This window comes from Anabrus simplex, chromosome 3 (genome assembly GCF_040414725.1).
Source record: "Anabrus simplex isolate iqAnaSimp1 chromosome 3, ASM4041472v1, whole genome shotgun sequence".
NCBI classification, from domain to species: Eukaryota; Metazoa; Arthropoda; class Insecta; order Orthoptera; family Tettigoniidae; genus Anabrus; species Anabrus simplex.
Genome location: NC_090267.1, coordinates 435356173 through 435382098, shown reverse-complemented (window position 1 = coordinate 435382098; position 25926 = coordinate 435356173). Strand labels below are relative to the sequence as shown.

Here is a 25926-nt window from a genome sequence, read left to right as displayed (position 1 = left end):
AAGTCCACTGTCTGCATATTTTCATCAGCCGAATCACCATCACTATCCGACATATTATCACACTGTTGAGGTATAAAATCCTCATCGTCACTCATTGAGTCTTTATCTGATAATGTATCATCGTCACCTGATTCGTCTTCTAGCTTTTCAAGTTCTGCTAATAATTGAACAGGAGTAAGTTTTTGCCGCCGAGCCATTATTACGCACTACACGACACAAGGGATAGGCACTAACTTGTTCGCTCGCAACCACTGCTAGAGGCATACTATTTAGTTACATCATACACCCCTATAGCGCCACTTGTAAATATATCACAGGAAGCAAGCAGTGAGCAGAATAGAGCTCTCCATATCAAGGAAGTGAAGCGGTCAAAATGTACATAACCCTAAAAGATTAAAAGTCACAAAAGAACAACCTCGTGTGTAAAAAAAATTACGAGCGTGGAAATACCTCGAACTTCGCTAACGGTCAAAATGACCGCTCTGGCCGTTCTAGCGTTAAGAAAATTTAACAAATTAATATTACAGCAATTAAAAGGATAACATCAACCAGAAAATAAGATGAAATGAAACACGTGATTTCTGTCCATGGTTCTTCCGAAAATCAAACTTTCGATAAAATGTTTTAACTACTTTTAAGGAAGGAGAGCATAGCTTCACAATGAAATTCATAAGGGAAATTTAACAGGGAATATTAACATAATTACAACCATAGAAAAAGAGTTTACAAGTTATTACCAATTGTTTACAAAGAAAATAACAACGGAATTTGAAATTTAACACAGAGGCCTTTAGAGTTGCTGTCCTGCCCTAATACACATCAGTGAGAGACGCATCGCTCCACAGGCTTACCCTAAATTGACGCAGTACTACCGGAGGCAACCCGAATGGAAAAATTAAAATTTACATTACACAAAAGGTTAATAAAAAGGAATTGCCTCCAAAACAAAGGATATGCCTAGCTGATGAACTAAGGCATTACAAAACCCAAACGGTGAAAACCAGGGTCTAAGGTAAACTCCGGAGCAAATGGATTTACATATTATTTTAACTTTCGAGAAAAGAAAACATGCTTACCCTGAGGTGACCGGAGCTGCTGAGTGGACCTCCAAGAAAGTGTGTCCGACTGTGAAGACGTACGACAACCAAAGATGTGGACCAGAGCCCTGCTATAACAGACTAGCCAAAGGCCAGAAATTGAGAAACTCTCAAACAGCCAATCAGAGAAGCCCGAAATTTTCACCAAACAAAATGGCTGTTATTCCAGCCAATGAAAATACCTTACCTAATATGGTAATGTGAGAAACACATTCTAGAGGTTTAGATTGTGAAACTCAGTGGTTTCGTGATCGAAGCCTCCACATGGCAAATACAGGGTGATAAAAAAGATGGGTTACAACAAGCATACTACTGGAGATCTCCAGTACCCAAAATACCATTTCTTCCAACACTCATAATGATTAAATAAATATCAACTGTCTCTCCTCTGAGTTCTGAAAATTCTTAATAACATTTTAAAATAAAACAAACATTTCATCAACTTCTTCACAAATGTCTTAATTCTTGTGATGACAATTTTACCAAAGATTTACATCAAACAAAAAACAAATATTTAATTTAATTCTTCGAAAATGTCTGAGAGCTCCTTAGTTTATTCAATGACGATTTCACAAAATTTTTAGCATAATTACAAGAATTAAATGATTCATCCACGTTATGAACTTTTCACCACCGGCGACAACGAAGATCCCAGGGGAACATTACCCACACTAGATCCCAGAACGACATTATCAATAGTAACCACAGTATAAGTTTGAGAGGCTGAAGAGACAGAAATTTGAGTAAGACTTCCACCTTCACATGATTCAGAAGGGGTAGACACTCGGACCTCAGAACTTGAATTTGAAATAGGCAACTCATTCCCTTCAAGCAAGCCTTCGATTTTTTCAGATATCTTAGAAAATTGTGTTAATAAAGATTCACACTCCTGCCGCTCATCTACTGGCAAATAAAAAGACAACAAATCGCGAATCCGATCCATATAATGTTGTAGTTGGGCTTTCACACGTATTAATTGACCGCGTGAGGGCCCGGAAGAACAGGAGGACACAAGAATGTCATAAAATTCTGACAGTTTATTTCTAACGACTGCTAAAGATGCGCACAATTCGTCTGTCGTTATCGCAGGAATAGTTACCGGTAAATTAAGGGACTGTTTCAACAGGCTCGTGTCATCTCTAACATTTCCTGCCAAATTTATTTTACGAATTTGAATCTTAAGTGAATTCTTCCTTTCTCAAATGAAAAGGGTTAGGGATAACACGAGAAATGTTGACAGCAAGAAACTGCAGTTTGAGATAATTCTCTATGATATAGATGTTGATTCCCATAGGGCATCTGAAATATTTGTTCCGAGTGAGTAAATTTATAATACCAATATAAATGGTCCGTTATAGGACATTATAAATTTTCCAGCTAACTCATTCCTGGTTGCCAGCGTGGATTTTTCAGCGAAGAAGAAGGGACCGTAAAGTTTAAATTTCAAGATGGCACAGAAAACATTGAGCTTGGGAGAGTCACGAACATGCTGCACACAGGTACAGGGATTTTCAGTCCCCCAAGTTTGTTCATTGTGCCTGTTAACTTTACCACTCGGAAAAAATTCTGCCTCACCATTGAAGACAAGGTTGTCACAAAATTCATCATCTTCCATACGCTCCTGAAAACTTGTACAAATATCAAAACAGTTCATTTTGTCAGCCAGCAACAATGCTTGGAGCAGATGCAAATGGTAAGGACACATCTACAATCTTTTTCTTACGACTTTCCAAACATTCGAGCAAGGCCTGTTCATTTCCCTGCTTGCTGGACGAGTTGACTTTCGCGGGCTACTTTCAGAACTGTGTCGCACATGCTCAAGCATTTCTTCGGACACACTAGTTCGGCCTGTTGATTTTCCCTTGCACAGACATCCCGTAGTTTTGAACTGTTCATACCATCGGCAAATGGAGTTGGGACTGGGTGGATCTTTCCGATACTTGGTTCTAAAGTTTCGTCGCACGGTTGTCATAGATTGGCTGGAATGAAATTCCAGAACAGCATACGCTTTTTCACTGTTAGTCGCCATCTTTGCAACTTTTGGATTAGAGGACGCATCATGCCTGCCGGGTGTTGCAATTGTTGTGCTCTCGCTGGCTTTGAGGGAAGCACAATGTATGGAGGGCTATTCAAACAAAACAAAACAAAACAAAACTTTGGGGGATACTTGCCTTACAACATCAAACATGATCACCATATCTCTGTTAATATAGCTAGAAATAATTGACAAAACCACTCAAATCATTGTGCGCATCCTGTATACATAACTTCTGTAAATTAATGATGGTCTGTCGAATGCGCCATCTTATTGCTAGTTTGAAGAGTGGTGATGGAATGACCAGCAATACCAGTCTGAGGATGAGAAGTAATATCTCCTCGGATATGTAGGTTACCTAGAGTCACGTGTCTAAGTTCCAACCGAGTTCCTAAAATATTTGATGACTCATCGACACTTTAGGGTTTGGAATTACTTCAGAAAAACAGTTTAATGATTTAAATAAATTGGCACAAAAATATTTTAGATCACGTACTTCAATCCTCTAATAATTCACAGGCGTATTCCATGTTCCTCTGGTCTTGTGTCAAGTATATTTCTCCTAGAATACTGTACATTCATTTAATGTAGGTGGTATACACGCAACTGATCAACATTCTAAAATTGAGCGATCAATGCACACAAGGCCGCTGGTGCCACTGGTCTTGTAAAAAACAGTATGAAAAGCCAGTTCTCAGAGTTCCTCACTGGCCTTGTTTGTTCAGACATCTCTAACACTTTAGGTAATGCACTCCACTGACCAAAGCACATATAGGGCACAAAGATTTATTTATTTACTCAAGTCATAAGCATACAGTCAAACTATTTTGTTTTGGTTTTTACATTACATTTTAGTAACAATAAAACAGAAGGAATTTTTCACATATATACCAAAATGGTATTAAATAGTCTTTGCCCAGAAATGAGCAACTGCGACTGCATTTCCTTGTGCCTTGAGCAAATCCTCCTCACTGCAAGAACCAGGGCAACACAAGCACTAACACAGATCCTCTGTAGTCTGCACCTCTCCACATTCACATAGTGGTGATACATCCAAATATCCCCATTTCATTAGGTTGTCCAAGTTGTGTCCGGTTGGTAAGCATTCAGCTGGTTTTGTCCATATTTGAAGAGGACTACATTACGAAATGTGCTGACAGCAGATCCTTTCAAATCCAGAAGCAATTGTAGAGATTATCAATTCTCGTTCAGAAGGTCTTTTTCAAGACCAACTTTGAACATTGTCAGTAAATATAGAAGGAATATCTGGACCAAAAGAGGCGTGAAGATGAAATTGGCACAGTACATAAGTCGATATTCTCCCGTTTTTAACCGATAACTTTCAGATTTACAGACATTTAGCAAACCAGCTATATTAAAGGATAACGCTAACTGCAAAATGTGTGAGAAGGAAAGGGATGAATTATAATCCCATTACTGCTTTATTGCATTTTAAAGCCCGAACACACTACAGAACTAAGGCTACACTCAAAAGATGGGGTGTACCGGGCGAGTTGGCCATGCGGTTAAGGACGTGCAGCTGTGAGCTTACAGCCGAGAGATAGTGAGTTGGAACCCCACTGTGGGCAGCCCTGAAGATGGTTTTCCATATTTTTCCCATTATCACACCAGACAAATGCTGGGGCTGTTAATTAAGGCCACGACTGCTTCCTTCCCACTTCTAACCCTTTCCTATCCCATTGACGCCGTAAGACCTGTCGTGTGTCGGAGCGACATAAAAAATATGATGGGTTTATACACACAACGCTACTGTGGTGCAAATCAAGATCTTGAGCATCTATTTCACTGTACAAACTGCCGTATGGAAACCCAATTTGAAGAATTCATTAGAGGCAGTGATAAAGCTATTGCGGCTGCTTCATATTGCAGCGCTTTCAGCATTTGAGGATACTTGGATATGATCATAATCAGGGAAGTGAAAAGCTATGAGTAGGACAAAAAAAAATGAAAATTCGGTTTTGTTAGGTTAAGATTAGCGAGAAGAAATTTTGCTTAGACTTTTGTTGGCCTGGTGTAATGTTGCTGTCTGTGGTGCTTTGGAGTGTTGTAGTGTATTGTAGTTTGGTGAGTTTTCAGTGTTTTGCCATCTAGTAGACTTTATCAAGGCTGAATGATAGCAGTGAAGAAAGGCAGGAATATTTATATTCAACAGTCAGGCTGCACAGTAAAAGTGGTACGTTTGGGGGGTAGTGCGGATTTCTGCAGAACCAACCCAGGATGCGGTACAAAAGCACCATGGACAGCAGCAGGAGAAAAGTTTGTCTTGCTGCATAGTGTAAAAGAGTAGCAATATTAGAATTTTTTAGAAAATACTTTCAGGTATATTAAGTTGCTTGTCAGGCAATGCGAAAACAACCATACTTGAGGTCTTTATTGCTGTGTTATCATGGTTGGAAGTTGGATTGCCTACCGAAACATGTTTTTGCAAATATTGTTGTTGATGCATCTTCCTGATTCTGTCAATCAGTTTTGCAACCATAATTTGTTGCTTTCTACAAATGTAATTCATTAACAATTTATTGCCACTTACAGGCGATCACTATGCTGCTCTGTTGTTGGCACAAGTTGGTGGAGGTCTAACTGTTCGTCAGTTTGTGCAGCAGCAGTTGAAATTCTGGCAGGATGTTGAGGCTGATGCATATATTAATCCAGAAAGGCTGAAGTTTCTAATGCTTGTTGCTGGCATCCCACTTTTTTCTTCCACTCATGGCACCATTAATGTGTGTGAAAACTTGGACTGGAAGAGAGCATTTGCTCTACATTTGTGGTAAGTTCTGTATTGTATGTGGTTGATGAATATGGAAAGCAAGCAGGTGAAATGTACTTCTTCAGTGAGTAATCCTGCTCATTTAGTGAAAGGAGCGATTTTTTCTCCATTTCATCTTTGTTAGAATTATCGGATGTAAATGCTTTACTCTTTTACGAGTTTCCTTCAATTTTCCGTAGAAGTGGAAATATAAGGGCACTGGGAACACCTTTTCAATTTAACTTAGTGCTCTTGTTTCATGTATTTAGATAATTGGAATGTGTCTAGACAGTGATGTAATTTACCCCTCCAGAAATAACTTTACGTTTCTCTTACAGCATGAAAGAGAGCATTGTTACTTATGTACACATTTTTTAATTTATTTATTTATTTTTTTAAATTTATTTATTTATTTATTTATTTATTTATTTATTTATTTATTTATTTATTTTTCCCCCTCCCCCCAAGTTCATTTAGTTTCAGCCAACTGTTGACCATCACCGGGCGAGTTGGCCGTGCGGTTAGGAGCGCACAACTGTGAGCTCGCATCCGGGAGATAGTGGGTTCGAACCTCACTGTCGGCAGCCCTGAAGATGGTTTTCCGTGGTTTCCCATTTTCACACCAGGCAAATGGTGGGGCTGTACCTTAATTAAAACCACGGCCGTTTCCTTCCCATTCCTAGGCCTTTCCTGTCCCATCGTCGCCATAAGACCTATCTGTGTCGGTACGACGTAAAGCAATTAAAAAAAACTATTGACCCCCATCATTTCAATTGTCTCCTCCTCCATGCTTCAGGATGTAATTACATTTGATCCCCATTTCTTTGAGATCTCTTTCCATTCCATTGAGCTGCTTTGGTTTTTTTCTCCTGAAAGTAGGTAGTGATCCGGTTGGCCATGCTCCATAGGCTCATTTGTGTCTCGCACAGTGAAACCTCGTTAAGACGTTTCTGCAGGGGGCAAGGAAAAAGAACATGTTAAGCGAGAAAATATATGAATAAAAACTATCCAACAGGTATGTGGAAATACTAGGTAAGATTTTTTCGACGTGAGGGCATTTTATGTCGTGTATCCGCGGGTACACTGAAAACGACAGGCCTATCTACCATTTCTAAAAATGAGAGGAAAGTATTAAAAGGGGGTGAAAAACAAGAGGGAACCAATATGAAAACCTTTTCCTGTGCAGATTATAAGATAACAAGTACGCTGAAAGGTATGGAGAACACCAGACAACAAATATGAAAACGTGCACAGGGGCCAACAAAAATATCAAAGTATTATTGCAGATCACACTCTTTCTAAAACGAATGATAGTAGAATCCTTTTATTTCAGGGCAGTGGGTTATTTAACATTATTTTCTGGTCACTCTCATAGACAAATTGGTGGTTACATTTGTCTATGTGCAACTGTGTTCTGCGAGGACATTTTGGCCGCCATTTTGAATCAAACGAAATTTCGACCGATTTGAGTGATGGAGTCGAAACTCGAAGGTGCGAGTTTCAACATTCGCGACCTCAGTGCACTTATGTCAGTCCACTTTCTGACAGATTTTAATTTTGACTTCATTATTAAGGAATTTCACAATATTTTCCGTATCCATGACTTGGGCTATCACAAGACAAATACACACCACGCTAGTCAATTTCACATGATTATGTTCCTGATCCAGATATAGGCTACCGTATCACTTGACAAATAAATAACCACACTTCACTGTACTACTCGTCACAAAATACAACCTTCTGAATGGAATGCGAAATAAAAGCACAAACAAGCTCACTCTGCTATTCATTGATCTGGCTGTTAACTGGTTAGCAAAACTGAACATTTCTGAGGCTAATGGCTTGCTGCCCGAAAGTTTATCCTTTGAAGTTCAGGAAGGCCTTTTCACGTACCTGTGGAGAGAGCTCTTACCCAAGTTGGAAATCACGTTGGGGCGATGACCTAGATATTAAGCCCCTTTAAACAAGTGACACAGGGAAATAATGTTTCTTTCACAAGGGATGTCAAATACAATAACATTTTCAGGTCTAGGAAAAATGTGATCGTACTAAGCGGTGATAGCGAAAATTTAACACAATAACCGAGGTACTTTTATATAGATTTAATACGATACACATTTACAATGTGCTAAACAGGAAAGCGTGTTAATGAGGAACGCACGAGGTTTCACTGTATCTGTTAAACGTCGGTTGGTGTGTCTTATATTCTCCATGTGGATATAATAATTTTTGGTTGTGCCGTCTTCTGTATTCGCATTTTACTTGACGGAGCCCAAGATTTTTCTCAGAATCTTTCTTTCTTTCTTTCTTTCTTTGGTCTCCAGTTTTTCAACCAGGCATTTCTTGTTCATTATGAGGCATTTCCTGGTATATAAGACCCATGGCTGAATGACACTGCAGTAGTGTGTCAGTTTTGCATTGAAGGATCCTGACCTTCTGTTGTAGATTCCCTCAATTCTTTGGTACGCCATTTCCATTTTGTTCATGTGTGACTCGATGGCTTCTCTTTAGGAGATGTTGGATTCTATCCACTCTACCTGGTAGTTAAATTTTTCTCCTTGCTTGATTTTTCATTGTCCCATCTCTAGCTCTCCGTCTGCCGACTTGATTTTCGTTATTAACTCCATATTTATGTACTGTACCAGGAACTTCCTATGGCCTGGAACATAATTTTGGTTACGTGAATATTTGCAACAGGACGACTCAAATGTATGTGTAGAGTGCACGAGGTAACGGTACGGCACGGAACTGCGAGCAGCGAGCGAGATGCGTCACCAGTTGCAAGTATGCGGATGATGCAACTATCATGTGAGCTTCACCTGACCGTCTAGAATATACCAGAAATATTTTACTAACTTCTAATCCCTTTGAGATATTGAAAAATGACTTATGTCATCTTGTAACTCATTATCTCAATGTCAACATGCTATAATTTCATGATAATTGGTCCAGGGATTTTCGAGTTATTCAGCTACAAAGAAACTAGATTTTTCATGAGAATAAACAGCTGACGTCGACAATACGTATAAAAGGACAGGGTCCGGCAAGGCATATTCAGTTACAACTTGCAACTCGCAGCTGACAGACTGTCATGCTGGTCTCCGTGTACGGGACTGCAGTATTCTTGTCGCATAATATCTTCGATACAATCTTCATCGTAATTGTAAAAGTTGTATAGTATTTTGGACCTTAGAAAATTTCCAGTGTTTTGAGACAAACTTAAACATTTTACGGTGCTATGTCAGAACTTATAATATTTCTGCAATTCACAAACTTAGTATGTTTGTGCTAGAAAGTGAACAACTTAATTTAATCTTGTGCTAACACTCAAGCATGATTTACTTTGAAATGTTATAGTGAATAACTGAGTGAACATTAAGGCTATATTATGACAATTTAGCACCGTATCAACCTGATGTTCAAGTCGACGTGGAGCTTAACGTGGTACATCGTGGGATTTAATGTGATACACCGTGGGACTTAACGTGGTACATCGCTGGAGATGGTACGCCGTACTATGGTGGACATCACGACATCGGTTGCAAAGGAGTTCCAAATACTGTTCACTGAACTGCATTTTCCAGTTCCAGTTTCCGCCTTTACCGACAATCTTTTTCTCAAAGATTGAACTTTAAAACAGTGATTTATTCATTTTCGACGAACAATCATTGCTGATTGGAACTCACTTAATTCACATATTTCCAAGTGTTGAACAGTATTTATACAGTACTTATGAAATAGAACACAACACTAGACTTTGCAAGAAGATTAACTTTACGTTGGTTTTTTACATTCTCAGCTGTTAACTTTATAAAGAGACTGTAGGAATTATGAAATGATAAGAGTTTAGAGTTTAGAAGCCGGTGCTCCCATTGGTAGTCCGTCCTGCTGATATATTTTATTATTAAAAGAAAAGAAATTATGGTTCAATATGAAATCCAGGATAGTTAAAGTTTTCTATTTCGGGTTTACTGATACATTTGTGATCCAATAAATTTGTTTTTATAATCTTAATGGTGTCTTTTATAGGAATGTTCGTGTACATATCCTTAATGTCGAAAAAACACCGGCTTCTGGAATTTTAGCTAACATATACCTCGATTATTTGGAACACACTCAGATAGTAGGCCACATTGAAGGACAGGATCTATGGCCACGATATGTTGATGATACCTATGCCATAATAAATGGAGAAATCAATGACAGTCTAAGTATTCTAAATGTTTTAAATGGTTTAGACCCTAATATTAAATTTACAGCCAAAGAAGAAGAAGAAGAAGATGGTATGCTCAATTTTCTAGATATTCAAACAATTTGGAAAAACATTATTTTCCAGTTTAAAATTTACAGAAAACCTACTTTTACACTGATCACAATAAAAAGCGATTCTTTACATCCCATTTCACAAAAGAAATCTGCTTACTATAGGTTTGTCAACAGGGCCTTTGAAATATCGTTAACAGAAACTGACAGAAAGAAGAAACTATCTTACATTCGTCAACAAGCCCTACATAATGGTTTCAGTCTGAAATTCATCAACAAAATCATCTCTAAATGCAAATATCAACAACTAATTAAACTTAAACAGCAATCAGAAAAGACTAAGAGGTACGTCAGATTCATCTTTTAATAACCCGAGGATTTATGAAATCACAAATTTGTTTAAGAAAGTAGCTTTTTCAACTAAAAACAATACGAAACATAGATTCTTTAATCACAATAAAGCCAATAAACTTCAAGATGACGAATTCCAAGAATCTGGCATTTATAAGTTGACATGTACTCAGTGTAAAAAAACATATGTGGGACAGTCAGGAAGGAGCTTCATAATTAGATATCAAGAATACGTCAATGCAGTGAAATACAGAAGATTCTCTGCTATGGGAGCTCAAATGAAAGAAGCGAACCACAAATTCACTAATATCAAACAGGACCTTCAAATCATAAGTAAGATCAATAAAGGAACACTAATGAACAACCTAGAAAACATCTACATTTTTCTTGATAAATTAGAAAATGGGGAACGGAATCTTAATGAAATGAATGAGCATAAAGACCTCTTATACGAGCACATCAGCAAATACGTGGAATGGGTTGACAGACTACATATAAGACGAAAAAATTTAATAATCAAGCATCACGTCGCGGTATCTATGCTAAGTCTCCCTCCTCCCTCAAATGACGTACTAGATGATGACACAACTCCACTTCCCATTTCTTCTGTGGATTGCACGAACAATCAAACCCTGTCACATCGCCACTACACTAGGTTGTGCACAAAGACAGATCCCCAAGGCAGCGCGGAATAAACATGTTTCCATGATATGATAACGTGAGACAAGCTGCCCTAACCAGATGACCGCCATTTTATAACAGAAAAGATACCAAGGAACTTTTACCAATCAAACAGTCGACACAGCAAATATTTTTTTCCATAACCTGAAGTTTAACGCTTGTGCTTATTGTCCAATATTTTTCATCTAAGTTTTCCTTATACAGCTGATGATGACCATTAAGTGGTCGAAACATGTTCTGTGAGTGATTATGTATATTTAATTTTGCCCAACGCAAAAGTATCGATTAGGTGGTTCTTTAATTATACCTGTTGATTATACTCATTGATACGGTTATGAAGTGGACAACTTGCAATAAGAAAAAGCTGACCTCGACAATCCGCATAAAAGGACAGGGTCCGGCAAGGCATATTCAGTTACAACTTGGAACTCGCAGCTGACAGACTGTCGTGCTGGTCTCCGCGTACGGGACTGCAAGAGTCTAACCCAGTCATCTTGTCGCGTAATGTCTTCAATACAATCTTCGTCGTACTTGTAAAAGTTGTCTAGTATTTTGGAACTTAGAAAATTTCGAGTGCTTCGAGATAAACTTGAACATTTTACGGTGCTATGTCAGAACTTATAATATTTCTGTGATTTACAAACTTAGTATTTTTGTGTTAGGAAGTGAACAACTTCACTTAACTTAATCTTGTGCTAACACTAAAGCGTGATTTACTTTGAACTGTACCAAGCTCGATAGCTGCAGTCGCTTAATTGCGGCCGGTATCCAATATTCGGGAGATAGTAGGTTCGAATCCCACTGTCGGCAGCCCTGAAAATGGTTTTCCGTGGTTTCCCATTTTCACACCAGGCAAATGCTGGGACTGTACCTTAATTAAGGCCACGGCCGCTTCCCTCCCGCTCCTAGCCCTTCCCTGTCCCATCGTCACCATAAGACCTATCTGTGTCGGTGCAACGTGAAGCAACTAGCAAAAAAAAAAAAAAAAAAAAAAAACCACTTTGAACTGTTATAGTGAATAACTGAGTGAATGTTAAGCCTATTTTACGACCATCTAGCTGAATTGTAACTTTATTCAGTGGAAATTATCCATAATATCTCTTTAATTCTAGTGTGACGAATATTTAGGAAAGTTTGATCTAAACCAGACTTGCGTCGTGAGTGAACAACACTTTACACTTCGTAGCATGATAGTCATTTGAACTCGTATTCAATTAGAATCCAAACATTTGTGATACATTGAACAAACTTGGAATTACGTGTGTAAATAGTATAAACTGTGTACCATAAACTGAGTTTTGAACTGTGCTTCCAAATATTCAAACAATAATTACTTTCTGCTAGTGACTTAACATTTTGCACTTAGTAAAAATCGTGCCATTTTAACACTCGTAACCCATACCGTCAGTTGAACTTTCTCGTGTTCGCAAAATTCATTAGTGACACCAGATCCCTGACAGAGTGCCTTTTTCACCGTATCAGCCTGATGTTCAAGTCATCGTGGGATTTAATGTGGTACAACGTGGGACTTGATGTGGTACATCGCTGGAGATGGTACGTGGTACTATGGTGGACGTCATGAGAACGGTTGCAAAGGAGTTCCAAGAACCGCATTTTCCAGTTCCAGTTTCAAGACTAATCAGGTGAAAGTGCCTTTACCAACAATCTTTTTCTCAAAGATTGAACTTTATATGACAGTGATTTATTCATTTTTGACGAACAATCATTGCTGATTGGAACTCACTTAATTCACATAATATTTCCAGGTGTCGAACAGTACTTATAAAATAGAACACAACACTAGACTTTACAAGAAGATTAACTTTGTTTGTTTTGTTTTACATTCTCAACTGTTAAATTTATAGAGAGACTGTAGGAATTTTGAAATAACAGTTTAGAGAGAGTATAGGGTTATTCATTCTCAAAGTGAAATAATATTTTCACATAATATTTTGCGTTATTTCTCAAGGCGAACTCTATGAACTTGATAAAAGGAATTACTAATTTTGAATTTCATTTATTACAAACATTCATTGAAAACTTATGATATTGTTGATATCAGGCAACATAAAATTCAACAGAAGATATTTAAATTTGATTTTCTTTTTTCAGATTCGACATATTAAAGGAATTATTCATGTTATCTACAAGTTGAATAAACTTAATTATTTTTATTTATTTTCAGTATCATCTGTTATTTCGGACTATGAATACCATTATCTGTACCTGCTCCTAAGAACTGAACACCCCTTAGTTAAGTTAGTTAAGACTCATGCTCCTTTTCCTTTGACTGTTCCTGGTGCAGTACTAAATTCCCTTTTTTCCCTAAAGAATAACACACACATACACACACACACACAATAATTGAGCTGAAATTTGGTAACGATGTAGCTTGAAATCCTGAATCATGCAAGGGGTCCATTTTTGTACTAGTGGGGATTTTACAAGGTTATTTGGGCAATTTTTGCCCTACATTAACTAAAACAATGGGTAAACAATTGGCCCTATTGAAAAATGCATGGCATTATGTGGCCTTGAAATTAAATTTTCTACAAGAAATATCATATGCATTTTGTTTAATAACTAGCGGTTTTTGAGATAATTCAGCTTTCTTGTGTTCTGGCTGTGGTTACCTTCACTCATTTCAAACTGAATTAGGTGTCACATGAAACCACGTTCGTCGTCATTAGTGTAAAGTTGTCATTTGTTTTTTAATGGGCCAGCTTTGGAATGAGTGTACTATTCTGCTTTTTTAAAGAGGCTGCATTGTATTGCTGAGGGTACTAAATGTGCTTACTCATATGTGAGAAATGCTGTGGGCTGTAGTTTATTCAGCCATTCACCAGTGAGTTTATAACTCACATTTCATTTTGTATCATCAACCACTTTAATCCTTGCTCATAAATCCATACGAAGAATGTTTAATTTGGCTAGTAAAAATAGATTTCAGGTCCCAGTAATGGTAACTTTCTCACTATAAATCTACTTGGGGACTGCTTCTGCTGCTTATTGAAAACCATAAATATTATGGTGTAATAAGTATGTCTGATCTGCATTACCAGTTCCCAAATTAAATTGAATTTCTCTGTAGAAATTTACAATATTTTCTTCATAATTGGTTGGGAGGCAATATGTAGTCCTAGCTTTCCTATGAAAACTACCGTATTAACTTGTTTAGTAGATCCCGTTGTGTAGTAGATCCCCTTGGCTTTTTGGGACAAATAAAATGAAAAAAAAAAAATCTTGCATACAAGACTCCCCCAGCGTAATTTGGCAGAGAAAAGCAATGATTTCGCTTCGAAGCAGGTCTTACTGCAGCCCTGATGACATCACACAAATTTGTGAAAAGTTTCATCCATACGACCCGCGCAATGGAAACGTGTCAAAGTCGTGCGGTACATCAATGTTTCGTAGTTGACAATTGTCGCCTTCGCAGCGTAGGCCTACTGCAGCTCTGATGACGTCGTTCAAATAGGTGAATAGTTTCGTGTCCGACCTACGCACTTAAAGCATGCATCAGTCATGGGAGTTAAGAATGTCCGCCAACATAATGGTTAGCACAGTTAGCTGCCGTTCTCAGAGGTCTGCGTTTGATTCCCTATACCATATTGCCAGACCTTTAAGAATGGTAGGAAAGTTGATATGCAGTAAAAAAATGGTACATGCAGCTCCCCTCCATAGGGCGCTGCACCACCTCGGGATGAGGAAACATGTTTACTTTAGTTAAGAAATATTCACGGTTGTTGCTATTAATATAGCAGGCGAGATCATTAACAAAGTGATCATTTAATATCTCATAACTCGGGCCAATATAGCCTGCGTAATCTTTGGAGAGAAGTAAATTTAAAGCGTGATAAAAACAATCCAATCATAACTATTGTTTTACTCGCCAACATACCTAATTAATAATATTCAATTTTCACGACCGTATTGTACTCGAAACTGACTTTCAACCTATCAGGTCATGTTATGTACATTTAGTATGTGTTGAAGAGATGTTAAGTACAGAAGGAAAATGGCCAGCCGGGCACCAGTGGGATCCGAACTCACAACCTCCCGGTTTTGCGTCAGTTGCTCTACCAATTGAGCTATGGTGGCCTACGCCATCTTTATTCTGTTGGAAAGGGTCTAAGCTACAGGTCTGGCATTACTGCCATCACACTGTAGAGTGCGTTTTTCGTTCTGTACTTTACATCTCTTCAACACGTACTAAATGTACGTAACACGACCTAATAGGTTGAAAGTCGGTTTTGATTGTGATAATAATTATATTAATAATAATGGTATTGATTTTATGTCCCCAATAACTATTATGTTTTTCGGAGACACCAAAGAGAACATGCCATGTGTTAAAAAAAGTATGGAGGCAACAAACGTGCAAAATTATACATTATGACGATAAAACGCATTACCATCACACTTGTAGATATCCATGAATGGGACAAGCTTTCCTGTTATTTATTTTTTATTCTTTCCGTCATGGAACTTCGAAACTAGCAGGGCACTTAGGAGCATACCTAACCTTATCTCAATTACAGCTGTGTAGGTGAATCCTAATGTGATAAATGTAGAGAACAAGCATGACATATACTGTACTTAGAAATAAAGGTCTGGCTTTAAATAGCTGCAGTTATCCAAAGAATGCTTCCAGTCACTATATATTACATTTGGAAGTACAACACGTAACGTACACGAGTTATCAGCTGGTGGGTTGACATGCTTTTTACAGCATGGCTTTATTCAGAAGGGGTGGCTTCTGCTACACATACACCAACTGGGAATATGAGACCATCTCCAGAAACTATTTGCGAATAGATTCTCACTGTTTGGACTCTATAGTTAGTAACAAAACTATTTTTTAAGTTGCAAAAAAGGAATGTTGAATACTCGCAATTGTCGTGAAGATGACGAGGGCAAATGCCCATGGTTGTAAGAACTCTAAGCAGCTTCCTCATTTATTCTTTCATGCAGTCCTTCCATTTAGCTATTGGTGAACATCGTTTTACTCTTCTAGAGGCAGCGTATTGCCGTGCTTATCTGTTGGTTTCTAAAACAATTACATCTAAGATTTCATCATCTAGAAATTGCTTATATACTGTAAAAGGGTCTGTTACATCCAGAAAAAGGAAATTCTCCACACGTGGCTTTCAAGTCGGTCCACTCCAAAATATTCTTTACGTGATCATTATGAATAGCACTTACTACCGTTTGTACTGGGTCACCATCACTCCTTTCTTCATCACTTCGCTCTTCCTCACTTTCTTCTACCACACTTATAAGGTCACTATCACTTTGAGTATCTGATTTAAAATCTTCAAAATCTACTTCAATGACCATGAAATTGCATGTACCACCGGTGGCACATGATGGCATGAGATTGCCCCGTGTATTACCAAATGCCATCGTGCGCCACTGGTGGTGCACAAAATAGCGTAAAATGTCTCATAAACTTTTATAATACGCAAGCTAGCCATTGGTCAAAGGGTTTCATGTGAAAACCGTTTTTATAAAAGTCCAATGTTGTCTTTTAAGGAATGCAATGTTAAATACAAAGCAATTTTTGAGAGGTAAATTGTTTTAATCGTGTACCATCGGTGGCGCACATTGGAATGACCCTGTTAATATGTATCATGTGCGAGTGCCATAAGGAATGTAATCAGAGGTATGTACAGTGTGAGCTTGATTATCCATTCCCGGATTATTTGTTCAAATCACGTGGCCCCGCGAGTGTCCTATTTTTTTTTTAAATCCCACATTATCCGTTCCTCAAAACTATTTTCCGGATCAACCGTCCAGAAATTTCAGCTCAATCGACACAAAATCCTCGATCAAACACTTTTCAAGAAACGGTACCATATCTCGTGTAAGGTCGGCTACAACATACATGTGGGTCTTGGCATTAATGCCCCGTCATTACGGTAAGTATAGCAAGTACTGTACAGAGTAAGTGATCAGCGGTGAATTTACATAAGGGTCCATCTTAGCATCATATTCGGCTGGTATGAAATCATAATGCAGAGTGGCCGCAACAATTGGAAGGGGACAGAGCGCATTTCGACAGCTCTACTTGAATGCGTAAAATTCTTTCAAGAATAAAATTTACTGTGTCCACCTATTCAATACTTGAAACCGGAAAGGGTTTAATCAAATGTTCGTACTGGTAAAAAAACTTGCTATGTTCAGGTTAGATGTTTATTTTAGACTTTGTTCAATTGTATCGCCAAACAGGTTTTCGGGACTTCCCTTAGGGCAGTTTATAGTCACGGGGCTTTCAGACATGAATCAAAATTGCGTCTTCCTAACATGAATCTGGTATTTTAATATGATTGGATACAATTATATTTTCAAGACCAGAACAGATGTTGCACTTTACGTATATCTAAAGCATTGGGATTGCCTATTACTGTTTTGGACTGAATATAAGACTGTGAGTTTTACGTTTACATTTTTATGTTAAAACATACGTATCGCAGTAGTTTTATATGCACAGTGTAATATTTAAAAGTTTGTATCATTCCTCGGTTGTACTGGCTTGTACAGCAAGTGCCTCAATGCGCTTTCGGACTGAGCTCAGGGTCACAAATAAACTAAAATTTCTGGAATTTTGATCATTTTCTCTCTCTTTCCAGTGTGCTTGTGATTAGTGGTGGGCAGAATTGAATTTAATGCTTTCAAGAACTTTTGAGACTCGTTACTTGCATTCAAAATGATATTCTTGAGTTCAACATAAAAGTCTATGTAGGCCTAATTGTTGGGGAGAGGACTTCCAGAAACTTACTACAGTATGCCACTGACCAAGTTACGATGAAAGAAACAAATAAAAGAAAAAGGTATTTTGCTATAATGTTGGGCGCTTTTGTATCGGATGTACTTTACTTCGTTAGATTAGAGATTTTGCGACGTAAAACAAATTTTTAAAAGAAAATTAAGAGATTACAGAATTAAAAATTGCTTATGATCAGTTGGTTTGCTTTGCGTTATTTATTATTACATTTTTCCACGAGTCGAAGTAGCTGACATGAAACATGTTTTCACGGGAAACTATCAGTGTTTCTGCGGTAGAACTGATTGTAAAATATGGAGGATTTAACTTACGTGATTAATCTTTGAAGCTGATCCTGCGGTCTAGCTTGCCTGCATAACACCCAGAAGCTCCTGGGTTTGATTCTCTGCCATATCAGGCATTTTTGTATAGATATGATGGCTGGTTTTAGTGCTTCCTTTAATTGTGTTATCTTTCACTTCTTTGCATTGCTCTGTAAATTGTAACTAACTTACTTGATTGCTGAATATATGTTTATAAAAGGTAAACAGAATCGTCTAATTTATTGCCAATAACTTGCCATAATTTACTAGAATAATGTTCAAAATGACACTATGAAAATAATACAATATGTTCACGGTACCTTCTTGGTTTTGGCAGGAACACATTTCCCAACAGAATGGGCAGAATAAAACCAACTTCAGATTTGTGTATGTCAGGAGTATTGTACCAACCTTAACGCAAATAATACTTGCACGTCAATTTTTTTTAAATGTGGGTTTTTTTTCACGTATGTGTGGGTATGTTGTTAACAAATGTTTTAAAAAATATCTTGAATACACTACAGTATGAAAGTTTTATTATTGATGTTCATTTTTACATTTTTCTATTTGTCTCTATCTCACCATAATTATTATAGTGTAAAAATCTCCTTTTGCTTATGTAGTGAAGTTGGGAAAGGGAAAGAAATGAGAGTGAAGAATAGCAATTTTCATAGATTATAATCACATGAAAGATGCATGTGGATGATACAAATGAATAAGATCAACAAAATTGGATTTCCTGTGTTATGCCTTGGCTTGATGTAATGTTACACATTTTTTACTTAAGTTCTACATAGTAATTCTTTCTGTTTCCTCTAGGTACATATGCTCTCCTGTCTCATCAATAACGGATGCTCTTCATAAGTACGAAGCTTCTTTTGACAACTCCAACCCCCAAGATGTCTATGCCAAGTGCCCTGATCCTCCTTACTTAGATGAAAGTATGTTATTTGAAGCAAACAGTAGTCATCCGGTTTATGATCTATGCTACCATCTTCTAAAATTATATAGTGCTCGATCTTATCCTCTCGATCGGATACTTAACCCTGCCACGCATACTCCAGACCCATTGGATTACCGGCTCAGGTTAGTAGACATTATCTTACATTGTTTGTATTTAATTTGCAAGAAACTAATATACTATATACTAAACAGTCACTTTATTAGGAACATATGAGGTGTGTGTGACAGTTTGTGACCAATGATTACATTAGACATTGGATGGTTAAACATGGCAACATAAACAACTTTAACTGCAGGCAGATAATTGGGGCCCGGAAATGTGGTGCTCGTATCTTGGCAGTAGCCGCTCATGTTGGCTGTTCCTGTACCATGGTATTGAGTGTACCAAGATTGGAGGAATTTTGGACAGACATAGAGTAGATCAATCTGTGGTCAGCCAGGAGTGATTCATCAGCGAGGCAGATATCAGGTGTTATGACTGATATCATAGCATTGCCTCTCTACAGCAGAACATTTGACCTACGAGTACGACAGTGGATCGGTACATTCGGTTTTCACAATGACCACGCGATGCTCCTTGTGTCGACTCGACTTGGATTTGGGAGCCGTAAACCAACAAGAGTGCTCCAGTCTGTCCCACGTCCTCGCAAATACTTTAGCTGTGCCCAAGAAAGGCGTCAGTAGACCTTGGATGAATGGAATAGGGTTGTCTGAAATCACAAGTCCCGTTTGCTATTGTACCATGCATAAACAGCACGAGGTGCCACCGCCCCCCCCCCCCCCCCCCCCCCCACACCTGTTGTACCATGGGCATTAACCAGGCAGTGTCATGGTCTGGGGAGCATTCTCCTGGCATGTCCGAAGGCCGTTGATCATTGTAGTACACATTTTGAGCAGTGAAAACTACAGGAACCCTTATCTCCAGGCGGTTTCTCCCTGACAACAATGCCATATTCCAACAGGGCAGTGCGTCGTGTCACCAGGCTCAGTTCACTGCAGACTGATTGGAGCAACGTGACAATCAATTCTCCAGTCTACAACGGTCCGCAAATTCCGTGGACTGTAACCCTATCTAATATGTTTGGGATATGCTGGAATGCGCTGTGAGGGCTGCTTGTATGCCTCCGTCAACTACACAAGATGCTGCAGCAGACATGGATTGGATTGGACTGAGACAGCGTGCGTCCATCACCTGGAGAAATTTGCCCCTTGATGTTTGCAAGCTGTGATCATCAGCAAAGGGTGACCAACCCCTAATTAGATAAGTGTTTCTATTAAAGTGATCATTCAATGAATTTAATGTGTGGAAAATACAAGGGTAAGTCAAAAGTCCCTCTGGCATTTCAGAAATTGGCAGTGCAGTACCATAACCAAAATACAGTACATTAAGAAGAAGAAGAAGAAGAAGAATGCAAACGTGGCATTTCCAGGAGAACAGAAAGCATTGTGTGTGTTGCAGTGTGGTAAAATTCAATCTGTTATAACGAGTCTTGTGGTATGGACTAGAGCAATTTTGTGACTTCCATTGATCTGTCTGTCTTCTCCTTGGGTTTGACAATATGAAAGTGACTGAGGTATGAACGATGCTAGTAATGCCATTCCTTCTGCAGCCAGTCGCTTCTATGAATGGTGTGAAAATGTTGCTCATAGGATCGGTTGGTGCATGCATTTCATTGGATTTGGCAGACTGATCTGTAATTGCAACTTCTGGTTCGGTGAGGAAAGCAACGGGAAACTACTTCGCTCCTCATTTCCGTAGTACGCCTCTTCAGTAATGCGTAGGCCATCTATGACAGCTGATGGCGGAGCTGTTGAGGATCCAACCAGCCTTAGGGCTGAAGACTGAACATACACATAATGAGTCTGTGTGTGTTTCGTGCGAAGTATCACATAGATCCTCTTGACAAATGGAATTGTAAGAGGGTGGGTGTTGTAGGAACATCATGGGATTCAGACATCGTACTTAGATTGTGTTGGCATATCCGGATTGAGGTGGTTCACGCATGGGAATAATTCAGATAGTGGGAAGACCAAGAACCCATTGTATGGACATCATAAAGATACACCTTGTAGATAGGGGAAGGACACTAGGGGACATCATTAACAACTGAACGTGTCTCAATCAGACAGACTGGAAGGGGCCCGCCAACAGCGTCCAGGTTACTGGCACTGTAAAAGAATTGTGTAGGAAATGTGTAGTGACTGGCTGTTTGTGCAACACAAAAGACCAGATAAACCAGGCCCATTGCTTGAGACTGTGAGTTGCATCCGTAACTTTCTCCAGGGGTCCTCGGTAATCTAAATCACGGATGTCAAACCTTACCCACCATAAGCACAGTGCCCGTGCTAGAAATGCCTGTGCATGAGGGCCAAGTCACTTCCCCTCAGTTGGCTTGTACTTCCCTTCCTCACGTTGCTCAATCGGGACTGTGCATGCGTGCCCGTGATAGGCAAGAGTTACCTTCTTTTGGTCTACACTTAATGGTTGAAATATCCCGTTGCGTTGGTTGTAGTATAAGGATTGACATAGTAATTTGTTGGTTTGCGTACTTTTGTACCAACATGATTGCTTATAGCCCATTTTCTTTTATTCAAGAGCATAATAGCATGATTTTTTGCTAAAAATGCAGTATAGTAGCAGCATATTATTCGGTATTATCCTTTAATTTTGTACGTCATTGATTATGGCAAACTTCAATTTCCTGGTACACGGTGATTACAAAGCATGTTGTTCCACGCATTTCATACAAATTTTGTGTTGAACACGTTTATTAAATACATCCTTATATGAAAGAATATATATACAGTAAAACGTTGTTAAAACTTTTCTGCAGGAGACAACAAAAATGAACGTGTTAACCCCCCAGCGTCGACCTCTATACGTTGTATAGACCCTCTTTTCTTCCGTAGCCGCCGACCTCTATACGTGGTATAGACCCATGCATGGTTTTGCATTTACAGCTATAGCGCGAAGAGTTTTAGAGTTATGGATTTGCAAATTGTTTTGTTTCCAAGAAGAAATGTTGGGGTTTATCAGTGTTGTAAAATAAGAATGAAGATCGTTAAAATGTAGTTGTTTTTGTAAGGGTAAATATTTGTCAAGTAAGTCTGAGCACTAGTAATCTCTGCTTTTTTAAAGCCTGTTTGCTTCATTTTTTCCCATGTAATAAAATAAAGAAATGATGATATGAGGAGTTTGTCTTTTCGCGTGATGTTCTTTGCTCTATTTGTACATTGAGAGTGCAAAATATTTATCATATTGTCTTTATTTCTCGGCTTGTAATATTTTCGTAACTCTCCACGAACGCTCTGTGTAGGCATCAGTTAGTGCTGCTTTCTGTCATATGATACGAGAACCAGTTGTTCATGGTATGTATCTCGCTTGAAAGGCGATGTCTCGACCTTTCATCTGATATATGTATCGAGTTGGTTTGTTTCGTCATGAATGTTATTCCCCTCATTCAGTTTCGTCCTGCTGCTTTTGGCCTCGCTGCAGCTTCATCAGTCCGTGTGACGCGCCGTGCTCAGCCGTGGTTTGACTGACAGTAATCTGCTTGAAATAATAATTTAGATGAAAGTTTAGTCGGAAGTAGTAGTATTAGTAACAGTGATAATTAAATAAATGATGCGGCTGTGGCGGATGCTGTGGTAAATGATGAGAGTGACGATCAGGAGGAACCAGTACTTGGAAATTTCGTGTAGGAGACTATTGATAATTACACAGGTCAAAGGGAAGTTTTCAACAGTGAATTCGGATTCCTTAATTCTCTAATAATATCCAGACAAGTCACAGGGACAAACACTGAGCAGTTAGGCCTATCTTATCAGGTTCAGCTGGAGGAAGGTTTGTTTACATAATAAGCTCGCTCGGCCGGGAAACAAAATATTCAAGGCCGGCGCGCATCAGATAATACAGTTCCAAGGTTGCAGGAAAGACATTTTATCATGAAATTATCACACAAGGGTGAGAAATACAAACCTCAGAGACATATCGTGTGTTCAAAACACTGAGAAAAGACAACGTCGGTGTACTGCTGCCAGGAGTGTGACGTGGGTCTCTGTCTCGAAGAGTGCTTCGAACTCTTATCACATGAAACTAAATTACTAAGGTAATGTGAAATAATTATGTCATTATCTGCATGTACATAGTTCTATCATAAGGAATTCAAAATTTCGTGAATATCGGGCTACTCTTATACTTGTAGTTACGCTTTAAGTGAATCAATGTATTTCAGTCGCGCGTAGTTGAAATCTCATCCGGCCGTGGGGTAGGAAGCTCCTAAAATGGTTGCGATGCTGAGGGGTTAAGCGAGAAAACATACTACTGAATATACGAATAAAAACTAACAACGATATGGGAACACTAGATACGATTTTTTCAAGCATGAGAGCATTTTACATCGTGTATCCACAGGTGCAGTGAAATCTATATCTACCATTTCTAAACATGAGAGGAAAGTATTAAAAGGGGTAAAAAGTAGGAGTGAACAAACATGAAAACCTTTTCTGCTGGGGCTTATGAAATAACAAGTGCACTGAACGGTGTGAAAAACACCAAACAACAAATATGAAAACATATGCATGGGGGCCAATAAAAATATCCAAGTATTATTGTAGATTACACTTTTTCTAAAACAAATGTTAGTAGAAGCCTTTTATTTTGGTGCAGTGGGTTATTAAACATTATTTTTTGGTCACACTTAGACAATGAATTGGAAGTTACATTCAACCATCTGCGACTGGAAGGAATCGGGAGGAATCACTTTGGACGCCATTTTAAAAAACTTCGACCAACTCCAATAACAGAGTTGAAACTCGAAGGTGTGAGTTGAACATTCACGATCTCTGCACGCTTAAAGATGCGGATGCTAGTCCACTTTCTGACAGATTTTAATTCTGTCCTCATTAGTAAAGAATTTCACGACTTTTTTCCATATCCATAACCAGCCCCTCATAAGACAAATGGGTAACTTCTGAACGGAATGTGAAATACAAGCACAAATGGGCTCACCTTTTCCATAATCACGCAGCTGTGGTGACGGCTCTTATCCGAGTTGTAAGTTATGTTTCTTTCACAAGGGATGACAAATAACATTTTCAGGGCTAGGAAAAACGTAATCGTACTAAGCGGTAATAGCGAAAATTAGTGACGATAAGCGAGATATTTTTATATAGGTTTAATGCAGTAAGAATCGAGACTTACAATGTGCTAAGTGGGAAAACATGTTAATGAGGAATGCACTAACATGGTTTCACTGTACATGTATTTTACGGTGTACCGTAGTTATGTAAATGTAATGTACACCCTTCCAGGCTTGTGTCACCATAAAATGTCCCAGGCTAGCGCTCATAACAGTCGTTTCTCATGCTCACAGGGCTGTCAGTCAGCTTTTGACTTTGACGTGTTTGACCCAGATCAATGTATTGCACAAACAGGGAGCTGCAAAAATGTCTTTGGGGCCGGTTTTATCAACGTGGGTTAAACCTTAACCCCGAGTTACACAGTTTTAACTGTGAGTTTGACTGTTCATTCCATTTCATCAAGGAGGGTTATTTTTAACTCTAGGTTAAGACCGGAGTCAAGTTAACCCCTCCTTTCACCTATGTTAAACTGTTTATTTGAGGTTAAAAGCAAAATGGCCACCGTAAATCATGCATTTGATGCAGAGTTGCTTTATTTAGATTTGTTAAACGGTGTTCCTAACAGAAATAGGCCTATAATAAGAAGGAAAGACTTTGAAAATCTATCTGAGGAACAATTGCTGAAGAGATAGACTTCAAAAACTGTCGTCAGTAAATTCGTCAATGATGTTCGCGAGAGGTTAGAATACACAGCTGATCAAAACAAACTTGGGCTTGCGAACTAAACTAGAAACTACATTGACCATAATAGTAGCAACAGCGGTATTACACAATATTGCTGTGGAGAACCGAGATGAACTTCCCCCACAGGACTTGACTCTGCATCAGTATCTCACAGGAAGGAGAAAGAATAGGAATGTTGGAATTGAGAATGGCATCATTCTTCACATTGATAACGACAGCACTACAGTGGCATATAGGAATGCAACTGCACAACACCACTTCAATAGTACAATACCTATGAACATTATACTGTGTATTACGTAGTGGTTATACAGAAATGCACTTTGAAATTAAACTGTATATATTTTACTTTCGTGTGTGTTATTGCTATGAAGGTGTGCCAACTTTCAAAACACAACTCTTGGCGTAGAGAAGCTAAAATTTTTAAGAAACTGTTTTAGTTGTTTCGTAGATCGCACTGTAACGTGGGCAATATTATTAAATTCCCCTGTTGTTCATTCCCATGTATCCTCCTTTTCTTTTAATTTTATACCGTCAGTCTCCTTGCATTCTGTAATACTTCGGTACTCGGTCGCTAATTCAATAAGTCATGATTTTTCTAAAGCAGAAAAATTTGTGCTACTATTTCTCTTCTGCATTTCTTCCATTTTTCGTTCAAGATCACGAAAGAATAATATCTACCACGGACCTGAGGAAGAAAACGAAATACCATGCAAGAAATGAACAAAAGAACCACACGAGAAGTGTGTCCATGATTTCTGATTTTTAGTCACTGCCTCCTTGATTATTAGGGCAGCTGTTTCCTGCATGGTTTAACGCGGTGTTAGTTAACCCTCTGCCGAAATAGCTTGGTG

The 25926-nt window shown here is 38.5% G+C and overlaps 1 protein-coding gene across 1 annotated transcript in view; it reads left to right on the top strand.

Annotated features, from left to right (window-relative positions):
* Window positions 1-25926, top strand: part of Nup98-96 (nuclear pore complex protein Nup98-96) — a 474154-nt gene that overhangs the window by 383153 nt on the left and 65075 nt on the right. The window contains exons 23-24 of the mRNA XM_067143470.2: window positions 5686-5920; window positions 19103-19369. Of these exons, the coding sequence (XP_066999571.1) occupies window positions 5686-5920; window positions 19103-19369 (502 nt within the window). The remainder of the gene's footprint in view (window positions 1-5685; window positions 5921-19102; window positions 19370-25926) is intronic.